Source organism: Peromyscus eremicus, chromosome 2 (genome assembly GCF_949786415.1).
Source record: "Peromyscus eremicus chromosome 2, PerEre_H2_v1, whole genome shotgun sequence".
NCBI lineage: Eukaryota > Metazoa > Chordata > Mammalia > Rodentia > Cricetidae > Peromyscus > Peromyscus eremicus.
In genome coordinates, this window is record NC_081417.1 from 101,751,885 (window position 1) to 101,770,902 (window position 19,018).

Consider the following 19,018-nt stretch of genomic DNA (forward strand, 5'->3'; position numbering starts at 1 on the left):
AATCAACAACTATCTAATTGAACTTAAGGCCCACTCAACAGGAGGGGTATCATTCCTGGTAATAGAAATCTACCCAACTATCCAGATCTGTTGAAAGCATGTACCTTAAAAGGAGAACCTATTACTGACACTCTACTAAACCAGTAGAATTACTAGCCACATTCTAAATACTTATTCTTATACCTACTTTCCCCCCCTAAACCAAGAAGCTTCTCTTTGCAGCAGACAGAGACCATTATGGAAAGCCACAACTGGTCACAAAGCAAGTGATCGTGGGGTGGCCAGTGCCCACTGATCCATCATGATTCCTGTTCCTAAGGAACAGAGGAACTCACAGAAGAGAGGGCAAAAAGATCAGAAGAGCCAGAGAACTAGGAAGTCTGCTACAAGAGTTGTGTCTCCCAGACAGGGAAACTTCACCCACGATATTTCAACAGTATGGCTAAGTAAGACCTGAGCAATGACGACATCAGTGGGTATGCTAACGTAAAGAGGAAAGTTCACTGAGCCCCTCCCCTAGATAAAGAACTACATAAACTAATGACAGCTGAATGAGGAAGGATTATTTATTATTTTTCCCTAGGGAGGTGCCACCTAATTGGTTGTTCAAAACCAAGTGGTCAACTCTGAAATCATTATATATATATTATTTATTACCAAATAGACTCATCAAGTTGTACTCATGTGTGTGTGTGTATGTGTGTATGTGTGTATGTGTGTGTGTGTGTGTGTGTGTGTGTGTGTGTGTGTGTGAACAAAAACTAAAGAGAAAGAGACCATGAATTTGAGAGGGAGTGAGGGGAGATATGGTGTAGCTAGAGTTTTCCTGCCTGGCCCACAGTCAGGACAAATCTCTGTCACCCGCCAGTCCCACAGCCGCTCAGACCCAACCAAGTAAACACAGAGACTTATATTGCTTACAAACTGTATGGCCATGCCAGGCTTCTTGCTAACTGTTCTTATATCTTAAATTAATCCGTTTCTATAAATCTATACCTTGCCATGTGGCTTGTGGCTTACCAGCATCTTCACATGCTGCTTGTCGTGGCGGCGGCTGGCAGTGTCTCCCTCTACCTTCCTGTTCTCTCAATTCTCCTCTTTGTTAGTCCCACCTATACTTCCTGTCTGGCTACTGGTCAATTAGTGTTTTATTTATTGACCAATCAGAGCAACACATTTGACATACAGACCATCCCACAGCAATATAGGAAAGGTTAGAGGGAGGAGATGGAGAAGGAAAATGATGTAATTATATTTTATTTTTTTAATTTGCAAAAAAAAATAGCTGGTTATGATGGTACATATCTTTAATCCCAAAACTAGGGAGGCAGAGGCAGACAGATCTTTTATGAGTTCCAGGCCAGCCTGAAATAATGAGTTCCAAGCCAGCCAAGGCTACATAGTGAGACTTTATCTCAAAAGACACACAAAAAAAATTGCAAAAATATACAAATAATTCAGATGAAGAGAGAGAGATGCTTCCAGTCTGTCCAAGGAAACAAAGGTTGAATACAAGCCTACACAGTATTTAGAGGTGTGCTGAGGTACCCTGAGCATGTATGGTCTGACGTGAGGGGTCTGGGAAAGCCTCTGACAGCATGCCATGGCAGCCACTAGCTGAAGGAGGAGAATGCCCCACAGAGGGACCACACTGACAATGTCCTCTGGCAAGAAGGTAGGGAAGAAGGAAACTGTGGAAGGTCTTAGAGGCTGAAGCAGAGGGTCTCAGGCAGCGGGAGCCAGAACCTTCACAGCCGCAGAGTCGTCCGTACAGATTTGGCATCTTAAGAACCGTAACAACTGAGGGCACTTAAATCGGCAGATGGCGAGGTTCCATTTTCTAAGGCTTCCTGGCTCAAGTGAAGCTTGGGATGGATATAAGCTGAAAGGTCAGAGAGACGCTTGAGTGAATACTCAGGTGCAGACCTGAGGAGGCAGAATTGGGGTTCTGTTATTAGAGGAAGCCACAGCACAACAGAGGGAGAAAGTCTGAAACATTGCTAAAACGCAGGCTGTAGTGAAGTGTCAGGAAGGAAGCTACATGGGGAGGGGCAGAGGAAGTGTCGATGACCCAGAGGTCCCAGCGATACTGAGAACTGTCATCGTGGGCGTAGACAAGAGAACAAACCAGAAAGATAGGATTTGGGGTTCACAACCCCTTTATGGGTGGGTCATTTCACAGTATAGTAACATTCAGAATGTGGCTTGACAGAAGGCGGCTATAGATTCGAGGAAGATGGGGACATGAAAGATGAGCAAGTCAGAGTCCCGACCACCACAGAATCAGTTCCGGGGCTAAGGAGAGAAGACCGACACCATAAGGGATTCCCTGACACATGGATTGCAGTCCCTTAAGGAAAATTCTTACACCGCTGCGGCCTCCCTCCTCTGCTGCCACCTCCCACCCACACGCTTGGCTTCATTAATAAAGCAACCCTTGCCAGGCGGCGGTGACACACACCTTTAACCCCCAGCACTCAGGAGGCAGAGCCAGGCGGATCTCTATGAGTTCAAGGCCAGCCTGGGCTACAAAGATCCAGGACAGGCACCATAACTACAGAGAAACCCTGTCCCAAAAAACCAAAAAAAAAAAAAAAAAAAAAAAAGCAACCCTTAACACGCTCCCACAGAGGCCCCCAACATGTTCCCCATGAACTGCTTAGCTTGTCTTCTTGGGACAACAGGACACATCACAAGCATGAAGAGTTACTGATGATAAATCCACTTTCTCACTCCCTGACCTCAGGTTTTGTGGCTGTGTGCCACAGGGTGGGGACTGTTACTCTGCCTGCCCAATCCATAGGACTGCATAGCTTGTCTCTCTACTAAAAGGTCAAAGACTGGTCATTATGCTCCATCACCATGCCTAGCATGTACCAGATACCAAATGAAATGTATTTCAAAAATATCAGACAAAAAGAAGGAGAACTTTTTGGAAGAGGAGGAGACCCAACAGGAGAGGGAAGGTATGGACAAGGGAGGGTAACAAAGAGGGGTGAATATGGTCAAAGTGTATGATGTACGTGTAGAAAAAGTGCCATGATGAAGCCCGTTTCTTTGTGCAACTAATATATGCTAATGAAAATAAAAAGCAAGAAGAAAGAGGGTTTTTCACCCCAGAGAGATGTCTGAAAAGACAGGTATGCTACTCCATTTTGAGTGCAGAGGCAGAAAGAAGATGACTCTGCACTCTATTGTCCATGTTGTTCTTGCTGGTAAGAACACTAACCATGATATACAAATGACAACTTTTCCCTAAAAGTACAAAGATGCTACCTATAGACTTACCATATAGCTTGGAATGTGGGAGCACATGGATATACTAAAACTGTATTAGGGGGCTAAGGGATGGCTCATGATAAAGAACACTGACTGCTCACTCAGAGCACCTGGTTTCAGTTCCTACCACCAACCTGATGCTCATACATGCACTCAGGCAAAACATTCCTATACATAAAGTAAAAGTAAATCTTTCAAAAGACATATCAGACAAACAGGCCCAAGAACTTACCGAACATATGAAGACCATCAAAGAGGTTAATGTCTTCATCTGAACACCCACAGACCTGTCATCTGGCCACCCAGAATGTCCTGCAAGAGACTCCCACTCGTCTCCTGGACTTCAAGCTCAGCATGGTCCCCACTGCTTGATGAGGCCAACTAAAGCGCCCAGTCTATCCTGTCTCCCAGAGCCTGTCCTGAAGCTCTACTGCCTACACTTCTGCGGCTCCCACCCTCCACAGCTCCCACCCTCCGCGGCTTCCATTGTTCTGTAACTCGGCTCTGGAGACTCTGCAGCAGCTCTCCAATTGGACTGGTTAAGAATGTATCTAACCACGTACAGAGATTCTCTGCATCTGCAACAGTCCTCTGCCTTACCAAAGGATAAGGCCCCTTTGAACTCCATGGCCTCCTCAGTTTTTGCAGCCATTCTGAAGCCTGTATATATGTAGAGAGTTATAGCTGCTGAGTGATGTGTAATGCATGATCCGAGAGTTAATAGTAGTAATTGGATTGGAATAAAAGATACTGTGTTTTCCCTGGCCAGCTTCAAAGGGAAATCAAAACTAATTGGCCATGTGCAACCAATCAATCTGAAGTAGCTTATGAATTGTTTTTCAATAAAGCACTATGAAGAGACACAAATGTGTCTGTGTTTCTGGCATAGCACACTTATGACAAAAACATTACACACACACGCACACACAAAAAAAGTAAATCTTAAAAATGGGAGCTAGAGGTATGGCTCAGTGGGTAAGAGCACTTCCTGCTCTTCCAGACGACATGAGTTTGGTTCCCAGAATCCATGTTGTATAACACCTGTAATGCCAATTCCAGAAGAGGCAAAGCCCTTCTGGCTTCCTTGGACATACCTACACATGCCTTATTCTCACACAGATACACAAATCAAAAGTAAATTAAAAGTAAATGCATTTTTGAAAACCTTATACAATGCACATATGTATCAAAATGCCACCTCATACCCTTTAAGTGGGTATAATTACTATATATCAACTTAAAATACACATTATTTTTAAAAGAATAAATCAATCTAACATATAAAAATTAAAACTGGGCAAAACTAATTTATAATATTAAATTATTATGGTACAGTATAACGGGGCAAGAGATGTAGCTCAGTAGTAGAACATTTGTCTGGCATTCAGGAGGCCCTGGGTTTAATCCCCAGCATGGCAAAAAAAAAAAAAAAAAGAAAGAAAGAAAGAAAGAAAGAAGGAAAGAAAAGACAGCATAATGATTGTGTTCCACTTCTTTGGATATAGTATTTCTTGGTCAAGCACTGTGTCAAAATTCATTGGTCTGTAATTATAATGCATTCTTTTCTGTATGCTATGTTACATTTCAAAATTCACTTAGGTGGATGAATGAAACAACCAAATTGTAGAATCTTAATTAGCTTGAATTTGAACAAATTCCCCATTGTAAGATTCAAACAGAAAGCTAAGACAAGGATCACAAAATATATTCCATAACGTCAAGATACTACGCATTTCTGCCATCTGTGTGAGTCTCTGCCATGACACTCGGCTTCACCACTGAAGCATAGAAACGGCCATGGCAGACCCATGAAAGAATAGCTATGGTTCCAACATAACATGCCTATCAATAGTGAACTCTGAATATCATAATTTCCAACATGCCTTAAAATAATAATAGTTTCCAGTTCATGAAAATTGTAGAACCATTCTTTGCTTTCCATCTGTACAAAAATGGGCTGTGAGCTGGATTTGGCCGGCAGGAAGTGGTTTTTGACCTTTGCCCTAAGGTAATACACATATCACCATGTCCTGGTGGGTCTAAGGCTTGGCCTGTCCTCTCCTCCACCCTCTCCTCACCTTTGTACGTAGGCAGGTACTGTATCTTGTCACCATTTGGAAATTTACTGTCCCGAGGTTTGATGGGGCCAACTTGACAGACAGGGAGGTAGTTAAAATCGTGTTTATATGTTGTGAGTAAATCCATAGTCTCTTGGCTTGGAATGTATGGGTCATGCTGATGGAGTTTCACTGGTACCATTTTGTGAAGCCCAAAATCTCTCCTGGGAGAAGAATAAGCACATGTCATTGGGGTCCATGCTTGGAAAAAGACAATGTTGTCTACTCGACTCACATTAACTGAACTTTCTACTCTATCGCTCTCTACCTTTTCCTCTCTCTAACTTTGGAACATGACACTATAATTCATTTTTGCCCATGTTTGACCCCTTGATCCCTGGGGTGGCATCCTTGACTCCTCCCCTCAAAGCTACGGAGTCTGTCATTCACCAGGAATAGCCCTTCTACCTCATTGGGGATTTTTTTTTTTGGCCCTTTGGTCCAGATCCAAACCATTTTTCACTTGGGCCATGTGACACCCTTCCCTGATCTTCCTGCTTGTGCTTCAAATGCCTTGGTGTATCCAGAATAAGTGCTGAATAAAAATAAGATGAGCTTGCCCACCAGCTTAAAATGTCTTCCAGATAAAACCCAGCTCTCTAGTGCAATTCACAAGTTGTCCCAGACCTGTCCCCTGGCTCACTCCCCTAGCCGCACCTTGTGTCAACCACAAAGCTCATTGAGAAGGAGGCCTGTTCTGCAGCTGATATCCCACCTGCCTTGCATCCAACCCCTCCTGTGGGGCTAACATCTGTTTTTCAGATACACTCACCTTCCTCTGTGTTCTCAGGAGCTTCTTCTACTAATATTTATCTCCTCTACTCAGCCTTAGAGAAAAACCCAGAAGAGGAAAAGTGCAGTAGAGACACAAAGTCTCCATTCTTTGCTATCTGCTGTGGTCAGTGCTCGCATTATGTCAAAGAGTAAGAAAACAGAACGGAAAAGAAAGGACGCTTTACAGCAGAGCAAAGTAATCCCTTCCCAAATCAGCCACAGTTACGACAGGCCCAGGTGGCACCTGCCCATCACCGGGAACTCCCTGACCACGTCCAGCTGAGTCAGGCTATACTGCTCACTGCCACGGTCTCCACTGCTCATATCTCCATGCTATCAGTTCCTCTCAAAACAAACTGCTTTTTCCTGGATCCTATTTGGCCAAATAGGACAAGAGAAAAGTAGATCTTTCTCTAAAGGTGCTTGCTTGAACGGCCCTGTCAATGGGAGGGAAAGGTTTCCGGACAGGAAAGCATTAGGCTAAACACTAATAAAACCCACTTCCAGGCTGAAATCTGGTATGGCATTCCTGAGCCATGCTTGAGTAGCAAGGGTGACATGCTCTGCTGTAACCTGTCTTGCATGAATTGTACACAGGGTTGTCAGTAAACCCAAAGCAGGTCCTGAGCATGCTTGGTGGGATGAAGGAGTGTGGAAGCAGGAGAATTAGTCTCTTTGGGGCTGCAAGTGGGAAATGGGAGATGCTTCCGTTGAACTCCCATAACATCCTCTAGGTACATCTTAAAATAGATCTTAGTAGCAAGAACAGCATCTGCAGCCTGAGCTGCCGTCCCAGGGGCCTCACTGTGGGCTACCATCGAAGGAGAGCTGATGACCCCAACATCTGGAAGCTGATTATATAAATGGGAGTTGTGGAGGGACAGGCTGACAAGATGATAAACAAGAAGCCAAGGTTCAGCTCCACACTTTTACTCTTGTTAGATTAAGGACCCTCACACATAGTGATGGCTCAATAATCAATTGCAGCAAGGCACTAGGAGATACTAAGCCTCCATGGGCTGCACAGCAGACCACTAAAAATCCCGGAAAACCAGTTAACCTGAAAGTTAACTTCCTGCTGAAAACTTGCCTTCTGAAGAGAACATGCCTAAGGGAAGCTGAAGGTGCTCCACTTTCAGGACTAGAGTGGGATTTTGAGGTGACCTTACCTATCTATGTTCAGTGATGACTAGCCAGGCTGTAGTCCCTCCACACTTCCAAGAAATAGCAGTAGATATCAAAGGCCAGCACTGAGGAGCAAAGCCAGATGTCCAAGCTTGCAAGCTAAGGCCTCCCACCCCAGAGCTCTATGACTGCCTTAAAAATCCTACTTCTCCTCTGAGGTACCATCTTCCAAGGGTCTCCAGACACTAAAGGCTGAAACAGGCCAGAATGTTCCTGTCTCCCATTCATCCACAGAAATCTGCCAAGGAATGCTCGCAAACTCACCAGCTCAGGGGCTGTTCTCAAGCTGTTCCTCCAAGACAGAAGCAGACACATAAAGCTTCTTGTGAGCCACACTTAGGGAATGGATTCATCGCTGAATCTCCTTCCATGCAAAATTCAAAGTCTGCTATAAATGTGCATCTATCTATGTTTGTATTTATGGACCAGCTGTAGAGAAGGCAAATGATTAGGGGAGGAAAATCCTCTTACCTCCGGACAGAGGATCATTTTTAAACTTAAAGTTTGATTCATTTGTATCTGGCCCCCAAACAGTCACGTGGCTGAAGAGTGAATTTTATCAGAGTTTCGGTGTTTCCTCATTAGAGTTTTATGTTGGGAACACTCACTGAAACCTATCATTAACCACAGCATACCTGCATGTCCCCAGTCACACATAATCTTACAGCCTTCAAGTTCATTCACACAAAAAAAACATTTTATTCTTCCCAGAAATTGCTTAAATTTAACAATTTTTTTCAACAGTCAATGGCTCCTCTCTTCCTGTGGTACATTGCCCAGTGTTTAGCCTCACTGTGACTATGAATAAAGAGGAAAAAAGGTCACAGATCTCAGCTTCCTTTAGGTAAGTAGCTATAAAAGCTATCCAGCATGGAAAGCCAAGAGTTAAACCAGAATTAAGTAAGGGTTAAAGTGACCCTGCTGGGGAAGTCATAGCAACTTCATTTCCAACCATTTGGCTAAGCTAAAGAAAGGTGTTGGGCAGTTACAGGGAAAAAAGAAAGGGGAAATTACATAATTGCTAACGAAAATCGTTTGCCTGGAAGTGGGGGAATGGAGAATTTTCACAGGAGCCAAGCAACAGTTACTTTTTTAATAGTTTAGTATTTATGCAAATTTCGGAATTTATTATAGAAGCCAGGGAATCAATCATATTAAAATGTAATCTTAAGAGGCGTCCCTCCATTTTGCCAAAGCAAATCTCTCTCTGCAAACCTTCCCCTAAATTGCCCTCCTGAGAACTTCATCTGCTAGCTATGGCTTCACATCTTTCCCTACTGTCTCCTTTCTGTGAATATTTAAACTTGCCCCAGTCTCTCCCATATTTAAAAGAAAAATAAACGAAATATGGTGCGTGCATGCTCACACACGCACACGTGCACACAATACACACACACACACACACACACACACACACACACAGACTCTATTTTCTCCTGGGCCTCTCCTCATCCCCTCTCTCTTCTAGAAAGGGTCTACATAACTTCCCCTCTGCCCACACATTGCCCAACCAGCAAATACAATTCTACTCCATATGCTAGCCAAAGCATCTCAGAGCCAGTCTCTCTCACCCTTAGCCTGCTGCATACATAAATTAGTCACCGTGTCTACCCTCAAATTCATGTTTGAGCATCTCTTTCCTTGGCCTCAGTCAACTCGCTTCTCATGATTTGTCCTCTTACAATCGCCTTATTGGGGGGGGGGGGGACTCTTCATCTTTGGTTTATTTCAATTTGTTATTTCATTATTATTCATTATTTTCATATGTAATTTTCAAACTTCCCCAGCTCAAAAGACACCTTCTAAGGAAGTCATTCTGTCGTCCTAGGCAGAGTTGGAGAACCTTTTCCAGAACATTGAGAGAGACCCCTTAGCAAAACAACAAAGCTTGATCCCAATGGGGCGTCATCCCTGAAGCAAGTGGGTTCTAGTACAACCACCCAGGATCCGAATTCTACAGTTCTATCTCCTCTTCTGCTCTCAGCTCCTCAAATCCTGCTGAGGCAGAGCTTCACATCTGTCCCATTCCATGAAGTCCGGAAGAAACCATCTTTAAACTGCTGGACAGGACTAGAGTCAGCCCCATCCACAGGTTCTAGGGTAGAGCCAGCAGGTGGGGGAAGGAACGACCCTGGCTCGGCCTTAGCTGCTTCAGTTTCCATGGACTGCTTGTGAGTCACAGCTTCCAGCCTGAAGGCAGTCACCAGCCTGTGCCAGAAGAGGCAGCTAAGACCAGCCTGTGCCAGATTCTTTCTGTTCAAAAAAAAAAAAAAAAAAAAAAAAAAAGCAGGAAAAGCAAATGTGAGGCAATCTTGGAAGGAAGGAACCAAAGCCAAAGTCCTCTAAAACGCTGGGCCCAGGTCCCTGTTTGCCTCACACTCCAGAAGCAGGCTTCTGAATTAAGGATAACTGAATTGAAAAGGAATTTGGGCTGCCACCCAAGACATGGAATTTGCACTTTGAGCCTAATCAAAATTTACCTGCCCAATAAACAAACAAACGAAAATACTTTTCAGAAGAAGGTAAAAAAAGAAAACAGTCCAGAGTCTCCAAATGCAACATTCACTATACTGTCCAGAACCAACACAAAGTTAACACACAGCGGGAAAATGTGACCCATGTACCTCAAGCAATCTCAAAGCAGGTATTTTAACTATACTTAATGAGAAAAGGCAAAAATCAGGTCATAATAAATTAAGAGCTAGAAAATGACAGAGAACTAGAAGCTATTATCCAAAGAACCAAATGGAAACTCAAAAAGCTAAAGCCAGGTCTGGTGATCCACACCCCTACAGTCCCCAAATCCCAGTACTTGGGATGGGAGTCTGATCCTAAGTTTAGGCCAGCCTGGGATATGGAATGAGACCTCATCTCAAAAAACAATCTAAAATATACATTACCCTTAGAAAAAAATAATTCACTGGGCTTAGAGAAAGGAGGAATGCCTCAGTAACTTGAAGATAAACTGATTAAAAGCTGTCTAATCTGAACAAAAGAGGTAAGATTAAGACAGAGAAACAAACAGAACTCCAGGGACACAGACCACCAGGGACATAAAATTCTTAACGATGGACAAAATGTCCAGAAACTCAATGAAGGATGCACACCAAAGTCAAAGGCTCTGAAGTTCCCCAGTCAATCCTAGTGCTAAGAACCTTATCTGCTTGTTTCGTCCATCCTCAGGCCCACCCAGCCACATAGGTAACCCCAGCCACACGGGTAACCCGAGCACTGTAGCTTTGAGTAGCAGAGTCCAGACTCCATCTGCAAAGAAAACCCATACGTTTCCACCAACATGTCAAGACTGGGCTCATTACCATTTCTAGCATCTTTCCTGTCTTTGGAAACAGGTACCAGATGTCCTTTCTCTTAGTTCTTCCCTCCCTTAATCTCCCTGATTTATCAATGTCTTATCAATAAACAAGAGTCTATATTAGTAACTCCACTCCACCCCACCATCCCTGTCCCCTGCCTTTAAGCCAAATCTCTTTCTCTTTTCTCTCCTCTCTCTCTCCTCTATACTAGTAACTCTACCCTCACCCTCCCTATCCCCTACCTTTAAATCAAATCCATCATTCACTCACTCCCCCTCTCTCCCCTCCCCCCATACGAACACACCCGTGCACATACTCATGCACCTTTAACCCACTTTGCCCGTGTCCCGCTCCCTTTTAAGGTACTATTTAACACTGCTGAAGCTGGTTTAGGTAACACAAATACTGTCCCAAGTTGGGGGCCCAAGTGTTTCATCCAGTGACATGCCTAACGGGAAATGAGGCTAGAAATGCAAACTTTCTTTATAAATTGATGTCAGATCTAGCTGAACTAAAGGCAAATCCTCTGCAAGGGAATTACCAAAGGCTGCAAATTTTTTAAAAAGAGGGAAAAAAAAAAAAGGTTTTCCAGTAAGAAGGGCTGGAAATGGCAGACATTCCCCTTCTGACACCTGCTTTAAATCCCTACAATTTATGGTCAGTAAGAGCTATGTGCAGCTGTAATCATGCTTCATGCTGCACTGATGGCCTTTCCAGAAGCCAGGTGGTTTTTGTGTCTGGACTTAATCACCAAATTCAGCCAAGCCGGGACCAAATGACTTTTCATGCAGCAGGTGGGAGCCCCATGTCCAGCCTCAGACACTGTGCAGAGTCCACCTGTAGATAGGGGAATGAGCGAAGTGCCGTAGCAATAAGGGTTCTGGGAACAGAGGGGTGACAATCCACGCAGACCCAGAGGTTATGCAGACATGGGATGACACACCCCTTCCCCTAAAAGCCTCCCGAGGCAGGCTGCTTTGCATTCCTGAAAGTAGTTCAACTTTTCCTCAGTCTGTGAAAAATCACCCCAGCAATGAGAAGCCATGAGGCTGGGGCACAGGAAAGTGACTGACTTCCCTCTGAGTTTCTGTCTGGCTCCTCTTCCTAGGGTAGGATAAAAGGGGAAAAAAAAAAAAGAGTCCCCTGTCAGCTCCCCTCCCCCTCCTCCCCACCCCCACCCTCACCCCAAAACCTCAGCCTCAGGACTTGGAACACAGGACCTTACACATAGTGCCCTATGACTGAGGTATACCCAGCTCCCAGGCCTGCTCTTCCTCCTCCCCATTAGTAACTGGATCCCACCCTTTCTCTTTTTAAAGCCCTGTAATCATTAATAGTTTGGGAAATTCTTTCAGTAGCTGGGGACCTCTTGATGTAAACTGGATTTATTGTTGCTGTGGCTCTGACTGAGGCCCACCTGCTGGGAAATGGTTTGATTGTTATAAATGGCACAGGCAAAGATAACTTAGCTCAGGTCAGAGGTTAATTTTATGATTTGCAAAAAAAAACGGCATCAGGAGGGTATGTAGGGCTCCCACATCCGAGGGCCTCGGAGCCGGGAGGTGGGACAGGGATCCTGCCCCGGAGGATTGTCACATGTTTGTCCTCATAAGATTTAGACAATGAACAAGAACATCTCAAGCACCCTTTTCTATACTTCAGGACAGAAAATACATTTCCATTATAATACTGTTTGAAGTTAGTGCTTTTGATTTCCGAATAAAGTGCTCTTTGTTTCTTGAAAACTTAGGGTAAAGAGATGAGAACAGCTACACCTGGGAGGAGAAAATGAAGTCTGAAGTCACCTCCCAACACCACTTTTACCCCTTCCTAACCAGTGACTGCATCTGCACGCACGTGCACAGGACTCGTCCTGGGTGTGGCCTGTCATCTCTTATCACGAGAAGCAATGCTCGGGAGCAGCCCACAGTCTTTGCTTTGAGCTCTAGAAGCCTAGAGATGATGTTTTCTCAGCTAAATGAAGCCCAAACTGTAAAGTTCACATCATTTAATAAGCTGTTGGTTGAAAAAGCAGTTGTGGTACACTGTTCAAATGGACCAGGAGCCAGAACAATTGTGCTTAAAACCAAATCATTTACAACAACTGCTTGGTGTCAAGACAAATCCTTCAGTTACATGCCCTTCTAAAGATGCTCCTGTCCAGTAGTCCTACCAAGCTCCAAAGTCGCTTAGCTTTACTTCTCCCCTTAAGGGACCTCCTGCCCTAACCTAGACATGGCTTCTAAGGGTCTAGAAGACAGCACTTGTTTTTTAGATAAGAACACCTCCAAGTCAAAATCTCAAAAGAGGAAGTTTCCATTATTTTGGGAGAAAGATGTCATGCTCCACTTTGGGCCACCTGGAATCATTAAAACCATGCAAAATTATGATGCAAGGAGTGAGCTATAGGAAGACATTCAGCAAGTTGTCCAAGCATCTGTAATGTCTAAGTGCTGTGAAGGAAAATGGAGATTGTTATCTCCACAGCACAAAAAAAACAGGGAGGCTGAGAACAAACACATCGTTATTCAGAAGGTTTCACCTGGAAACTGACTTACTGGGTCTGAAACCCTACCCAACTGCACTAATAGATGCTCCTAACTCCGCAAGATCACCAAGCCAGGCACCATCGTCATCAGGAGGCCACTATCAGAACTCTCAATGGGAGACACACAGTCTTGTGAGCACAGAACCCTCAGGCGGAATTTTTTCCCCAGTCCCTGGAATTAGGGACCTTCACGACACTGACAAAGACAGTTCCGAGTCTACATGGCCCTAGATCCCAACAATCTCAACTTGGAAATCAACTAGAGTATATCAGGAACAATTGAAAATCAAATGTTCTCTTTGCATATCTTGAACACTGTGGGATCTCTAGTTCAAAATCCGTGGTATAACATCTAAAGGACCCATTATTTATTACCATTCTTTTAACCACCCAAGTTGTTATGGAGGCTGCCACAAAGCCAAAAACTCCTTTTTCAGGAGCTGTCTCTCTCTCCTTTCCTTTTAATACTTACTTAACTTCTCACCTTTAATTAGACAGACCAATTTAGGTTCCTGACCCCCACTTTAACAAGCAAGAATTCTTTCTCAGTAAGAGGGTGTTTGGGAACAGTTAAGGAAGCCAACAAATAGAAGAACCTCTTTCAGAGATATCTAGGACATTAGCATTAAACACTAATGTCACATGCCCATCCTGCACCAACACCACATGCCATTATCTTGACATCACATTATTCATGATTGCTTTGATTCCACCCGTTTTCTCGATAGCACTGTTTGCCCTCACCTGGATGTGGTCAGGCCTTCCATTGGTATGGATCCTTTCTTGTATTCCCCCTTGGGCTTAAAGGAATCTCTGGGCAGGTAAGACTCATAGACAGGATAATTCTGGGTGTATTCGGTGAGAAGACATGGTTTCTCTGTTTTATCATAAATCTTCGTAGGGAGATGTGGACAGTGATGCCGCCTATAAAAGATACATGGAGAGTTTGGTTAGTTACTTTCTTGAAAGAAATACATTCAGTCTGAAAATGCCATGTCCTCCAAATGTGACGCAGACTGACTGCTGCCATTAAAATTAAGAACTGAACCTTTCCTCTCCTCTACCATATTATGTGCATGTCAAAACTTAAAAGATAGTCTATAACTTCAACTGTTTAATCATAATATGTGGATCATAAAATTACACACAAGCATGGCTGATGTTCAGTTGTCACATGTCACAATGCTTGTGAAAGTGTTTTAAATAGTTAATAATAATAATAATAATAATAATAATAATAATAATAATAATAAATGGCTATGGTGTCAAACCTTTCTGAGGGACACCCCAACTGCCCTTTTGAAAAACCAGATAGAAATTGGTCAGGTAGCTTCCAGGTCCCCAGTGCAGGAGTTCTACTCTTATCTTTGGTCAGAAGATGGAAATGTCTTTGGTCCTGTCCTGGTTATAGACCAGGAATGCCAGATGGGGGCTCTGGCTTGTTATCCCTCTTCTAAGTGAGCACCCCTGCCTGGGAGTTTCACATTAGGGTGCAACATAAACTCCAGTCCAGACACCAATCCCCTCTGCTGAATGGCTTTGCAACTGGACCTCTGGGTTAATTTCAGCTCATGATTTTAGGGTCTCAGCTCTTGGGGGGGGGTGGAAAATGTTAGGCAACTATACAAGGATTAGTACCCTTGGAGAACATTTAGGTCCACCATAGACCCCACTTCCTATCTGTAACACTAGAAAGGAAAACATCACACATGCCCATTTTAGCCTCCCTGGTCAAAAGGTGCTATCCCTAGCCCTGGGTGGAGACTCAACATTCTGATCTGCTCCAAGAATTAGAACACTAAATATGACTGTCCCCTCCCTTAAGAATCAATCTAGTTGGACCTGACAATCTCCTGGACAGGTATTCACTAAATCACCACTCCAAAGCTGATTCACCAGAAGTCATAGCAAAGAAATGAAAGGAATAATTATCGCTTTAATGATGAGGTACTGTACTTTCCCTTCCCAGAAGCCCCTCACTCACAACAGCTGCTTACAGAGCATCCCTTCATGGCTGTACTGCTAAGCCTGCCTGCTTTTCTAAGTGTGACTTCTCCTTCTTCTACTTCTCTTTCAGAAACTGTCCAGGAGCCTAAGCATGCCTTCCCTGACCCTCCATGATTTTCTCTCCAAAGCCCTCTCTTCCTCTCAGCCATACTGCTCTTTGCTGACCTTCATTGCAAAAGTCATGGCTTCCTCTCCTGCCCTTCTCCATCTCCCGCCAAGATTCTATTCTTTCCGATAGATGTGCTCCAAGGCTCTGCTCTAAGCCAAACTGGCATGGTTTATAACTGAGTTCCTGGGTCAGTTCAGAGTATCATCACTGCACACAAATGAACACACACCCATCCAGGCATGTACAAAGGCCAGAGCATGATGTCTTTCCATCACTCTCCACCTTGTTTTTTGAAACAAAGTCTCTCTCTAGCCAGAAGCTCACTATTTGGATTCAGCTGGCTGGCCAGCTCTGCCGACACTGGAATGACAAGCACAAGCAGCCATACCCGGCTTTACATGGGTGTTGGAGATTCAAACTCAGGTTCTGGGGTTTACACAGCCAGCACTTGATCACTGAGCCATCTGCCTAGTCCCCACCTCAGTTCTGAGTCTATCCAGCACAATTTACCTGCAGCAAACTATTTCATACAGCAATTCTGCTCCTCTCTTCTTTCCAATCTCATCTCAATTACTCCATTCTCAGAAAAACATACCCTGGCTATCTTACTCATAAAGACATAGATTACCACCCTCGCTCTTCCAAATGCCAACGTATACTTCCTCTTATCAACCACCTCATTGCTTGCCTCATCCACCAACCTCTGGACCTTCATCTAACTCATCCCCGATACATCCTCTAATAGTCTGACTAGCACATAGTTAGCATTTGGTAAATATTTATTGACCAAGTGGCTAAGTGTAAAAATTAAATGATTTATAAATAAATATGTAAGTTATAATTTATAGTGAGCCTTTCCCATTTTACATACATATTAAAAAATGAGACTCTTTACTTACAGATGGACAAAGGGCAGCTGCTATAGCTTCTAAAGTAGTGTAACACGAATTGTTAAACGGTCTTATTAATAAAAGACCCAGAACCAGATGTTGGGGTGAAAGCTGAGAGATCAGAGGAATAGAACAAGCCAGCCACAAGTTCTTACCGCTAGGAAATCCTCAGCCCAACAGAGTGCTACTTCCTGTATGCCTATATATCTTTCTGTGCCCTGCCATCTTACTTCCTCTTACTGCCCAGCTACATCACTTCCTCTTTCTACCCAGCTCTATCACTTCCTGTCTGTCTGCACAGACCTCCAGACCTCTATGGTTAACTAGTGCTGGGATTAAAGGTGTGTGCCACCACGCCTGGCTCTGTTCCCAGTGTGGCCTCCTGAATGCTGGGATTAAAGGCGTGTGCTACCACTGCCTGACCTCTATGTTTAATATAGTGGCTGGCTTTTTCCTTTGAGCCCCAGATAAGCTTTATTTGTTAGAGCACAAATAAAATATCACTACATTTTCCCTTTTTTGGTCTAAAATTTTAAAAAAGGTATAACTAAAATATAAGAAAAACAATATACAATAAGTACAATAACTATATACAATATATACAAGCAATAAATACATCAACAATGTCTAGTCCATTTGCATTCGGGATGTCTTTCTGTATGCTGTGAATATGTGTTGCTCTCATTGGCTAATAAATAAAGCTCTTTTGGCCTATGGCAGGCCTAGCTAGCTCTTTCAACTTAATTCAACCCATTCCTATTCGTCTGTCTTTCCACACGGCTTCATGGCTGACCAGCACTTTCACCTCTTCCTTCTTGTGTGGCTGGATTGTGTCTCCCTCTCACTCTGCCTTTCTTATCTTTCTTGGATTTCCCACCTGGCTGTCAGCTTTCTTGTCATAGGCCAAAACAGCTTTATTTATTAGCCAGTGGGAGCAACACATATTCACAGCTTAGAGAAAGACATCCCACAGCAAAGTAGTGAATAACTTATTTGTGTATCCACACAAACAAACAGATACCAATATCTTTTTTTTTTTTGGTTTTGGTTTGGTTTGGGAGATTTTGTTGTTGTTTTTAATTTTTTTTTTTATTTTTTTCCCTCTGTTCCACCCCCAAGCCACCCAGCCCAATCCCTCATGTTCCCATCCCCGCCCCCACCACGCCCAGTTTTCCCAGGAGATCTCTTCTATTTTCCCTTTCCCAGGGAAATACATGCATCCCTCTTTGGTCACTCCTTGTTTCCTGGCCTCTCTGGGGCTATGGATTGTAGCCTGGTTCTCCTTTACTTTACATCTAATATCCACTTATGAGACATACCATCTTTGTCTTTCTGGGTATGGGTTACCTCATTCAGGATAATTTTTTTTTCTAGTCCCATCCATTTTCCTGCAAATTTCATAAAGTCATCGTTTTTTACAGCTGAGTAATACTCCATTGTATAAATGTACCACATTTTTTTTATCCATTCTTTCATTGAGGGGCATCTAAATTGTTTTCAGGCTGATTATTACAAATAGTGCCACTGTGAGCATAGTTGAGCAAGTGTCCTTGTGGTATGATTGAGCAACGTTTAGATATATGCCCAAGAGTGGTGTAGCTGAGTCTTGTGGTAAATTGATTCCCAGTTGTCTGAGAAACCACCACACTGACTTCCAAAGTGGCTGTACAAGTTTGCACTCCCACCAACAATGGAGGAGTGTTCCCCTTGCTTCACAGCCTTTCCAGCATGAGCTGAGCTGTCATTTGTGGATTTTGGTCTTAGCCATTCTGACAGGTGCAAGACGACAGATACCAGTATCTTTCCGCCCCCCCACCACCCGAGACAGGGTTTTTCTGTGTAGCTTTGCGCCTTTCCTGGAACTCACTCTGTAGCCCAGGTTGGCCTCGAACTCACAGAGATCCACCTGCCTCTGCTCCCAAGTACTGGGATTAAAGGCATGTACCACCACCACCTGGAAGATATCAGTGTCTTAAGATAAACTTCCCAATCAATGATTTTCACCTTAACAACACCAAGAAATAACATTAATATTTTTAACTTTTCTTTTATTATATAGCCCCATGATCTCAAACTCAAAATCTTCTTGCTTTAGCCTCCCAAAGGCAAAGATTACAGGCTTACAACACCACACAGCTTAAATTTTAATTACAGAAATCAAAACATAATACTCTGGGACAGCACATGGGGGAGGGGATCAAAGATGAGAGACCAGGACTTCATGGCTGCTCAATATAAAGCCATTTCCACTCATAAGGATGCAGGAGAGCAGGGACTCTTAAGTCTTTGCTGATAATGGTGTAAAGTGGTAAGCCATGTTCTCTGCACTCAAGAGGCACAAGGGGGAGAAACTCAAATTTGGAGCCAAGCTGAGCTACATGGAGGGACCTGGTCTCACTAAAAGTAAGTAAGTAAGTAGGTAAGTAGGTAAGTGATAGATAGATAGATAGATAGATAGATAGATAGATAGATAGATAGATAGATAGATGAGAGAGAGAGAGAGAGAGAGAGAGAGAGAGAGAGAGAGAGAGAGAGAGAGAGAGATTTTTAAGTATACAGCTAGAAGAGTGGGCTTTCTTGTTACCTATTTGTTTTGCAGGGCTCTACTGGAGCCCCATGCTGCCTCATGACTGAATTAAACCCCTAGCCCTCAGCTAGCCAGTCTTCTTTCCAAGGTACACACAACACAGTCTTACTAAAAAAGAATCACACCCTACGTGTTTACCCAGTTAAATCCAAAATTGAAAAGTTGACATGTATATTTTAACAGCCTTATTGATAATCACACAAAACTG

At 43.5% G+C, this 19,018-nt stretch overlaps 1 protein-coding gene across 2 annotated transcripts in view; it reads right to left on the minus strand.

The window, feature by feature from the left end:
- Saxo1 (stabilizer of axonemal microtubules 1) overlaps positions 1 to 19,018 on the minus strand; it is a 99,228-nt gene that overhangs the window by 17,090 nt on the left and 63,120 nt on the right. Inside the window, exons 2-3 of one of the 2 annotated variants that reach the window (XM_059254504.1) lie at positions 13,962 to 14,141; positions 5,358 to 5,560 (exon numbers count right to left, since the gene is read on the minus strand). In XM_059254504.1, coding sequence (XP_059110487.1) covers positions 5,358 to 5,560; positions 13,962 to 14,141 — 383 coding nt within the window. Of the gene's footprint in view, positions 1 to 5,357; positions 5,561 to 13,227; positions 13,328 to 13,961; positions 14,142 to 19,018 lie in introns of those variants that run through there. The other variant, XM_059254505.1, reaches the window with a different exon arrangement.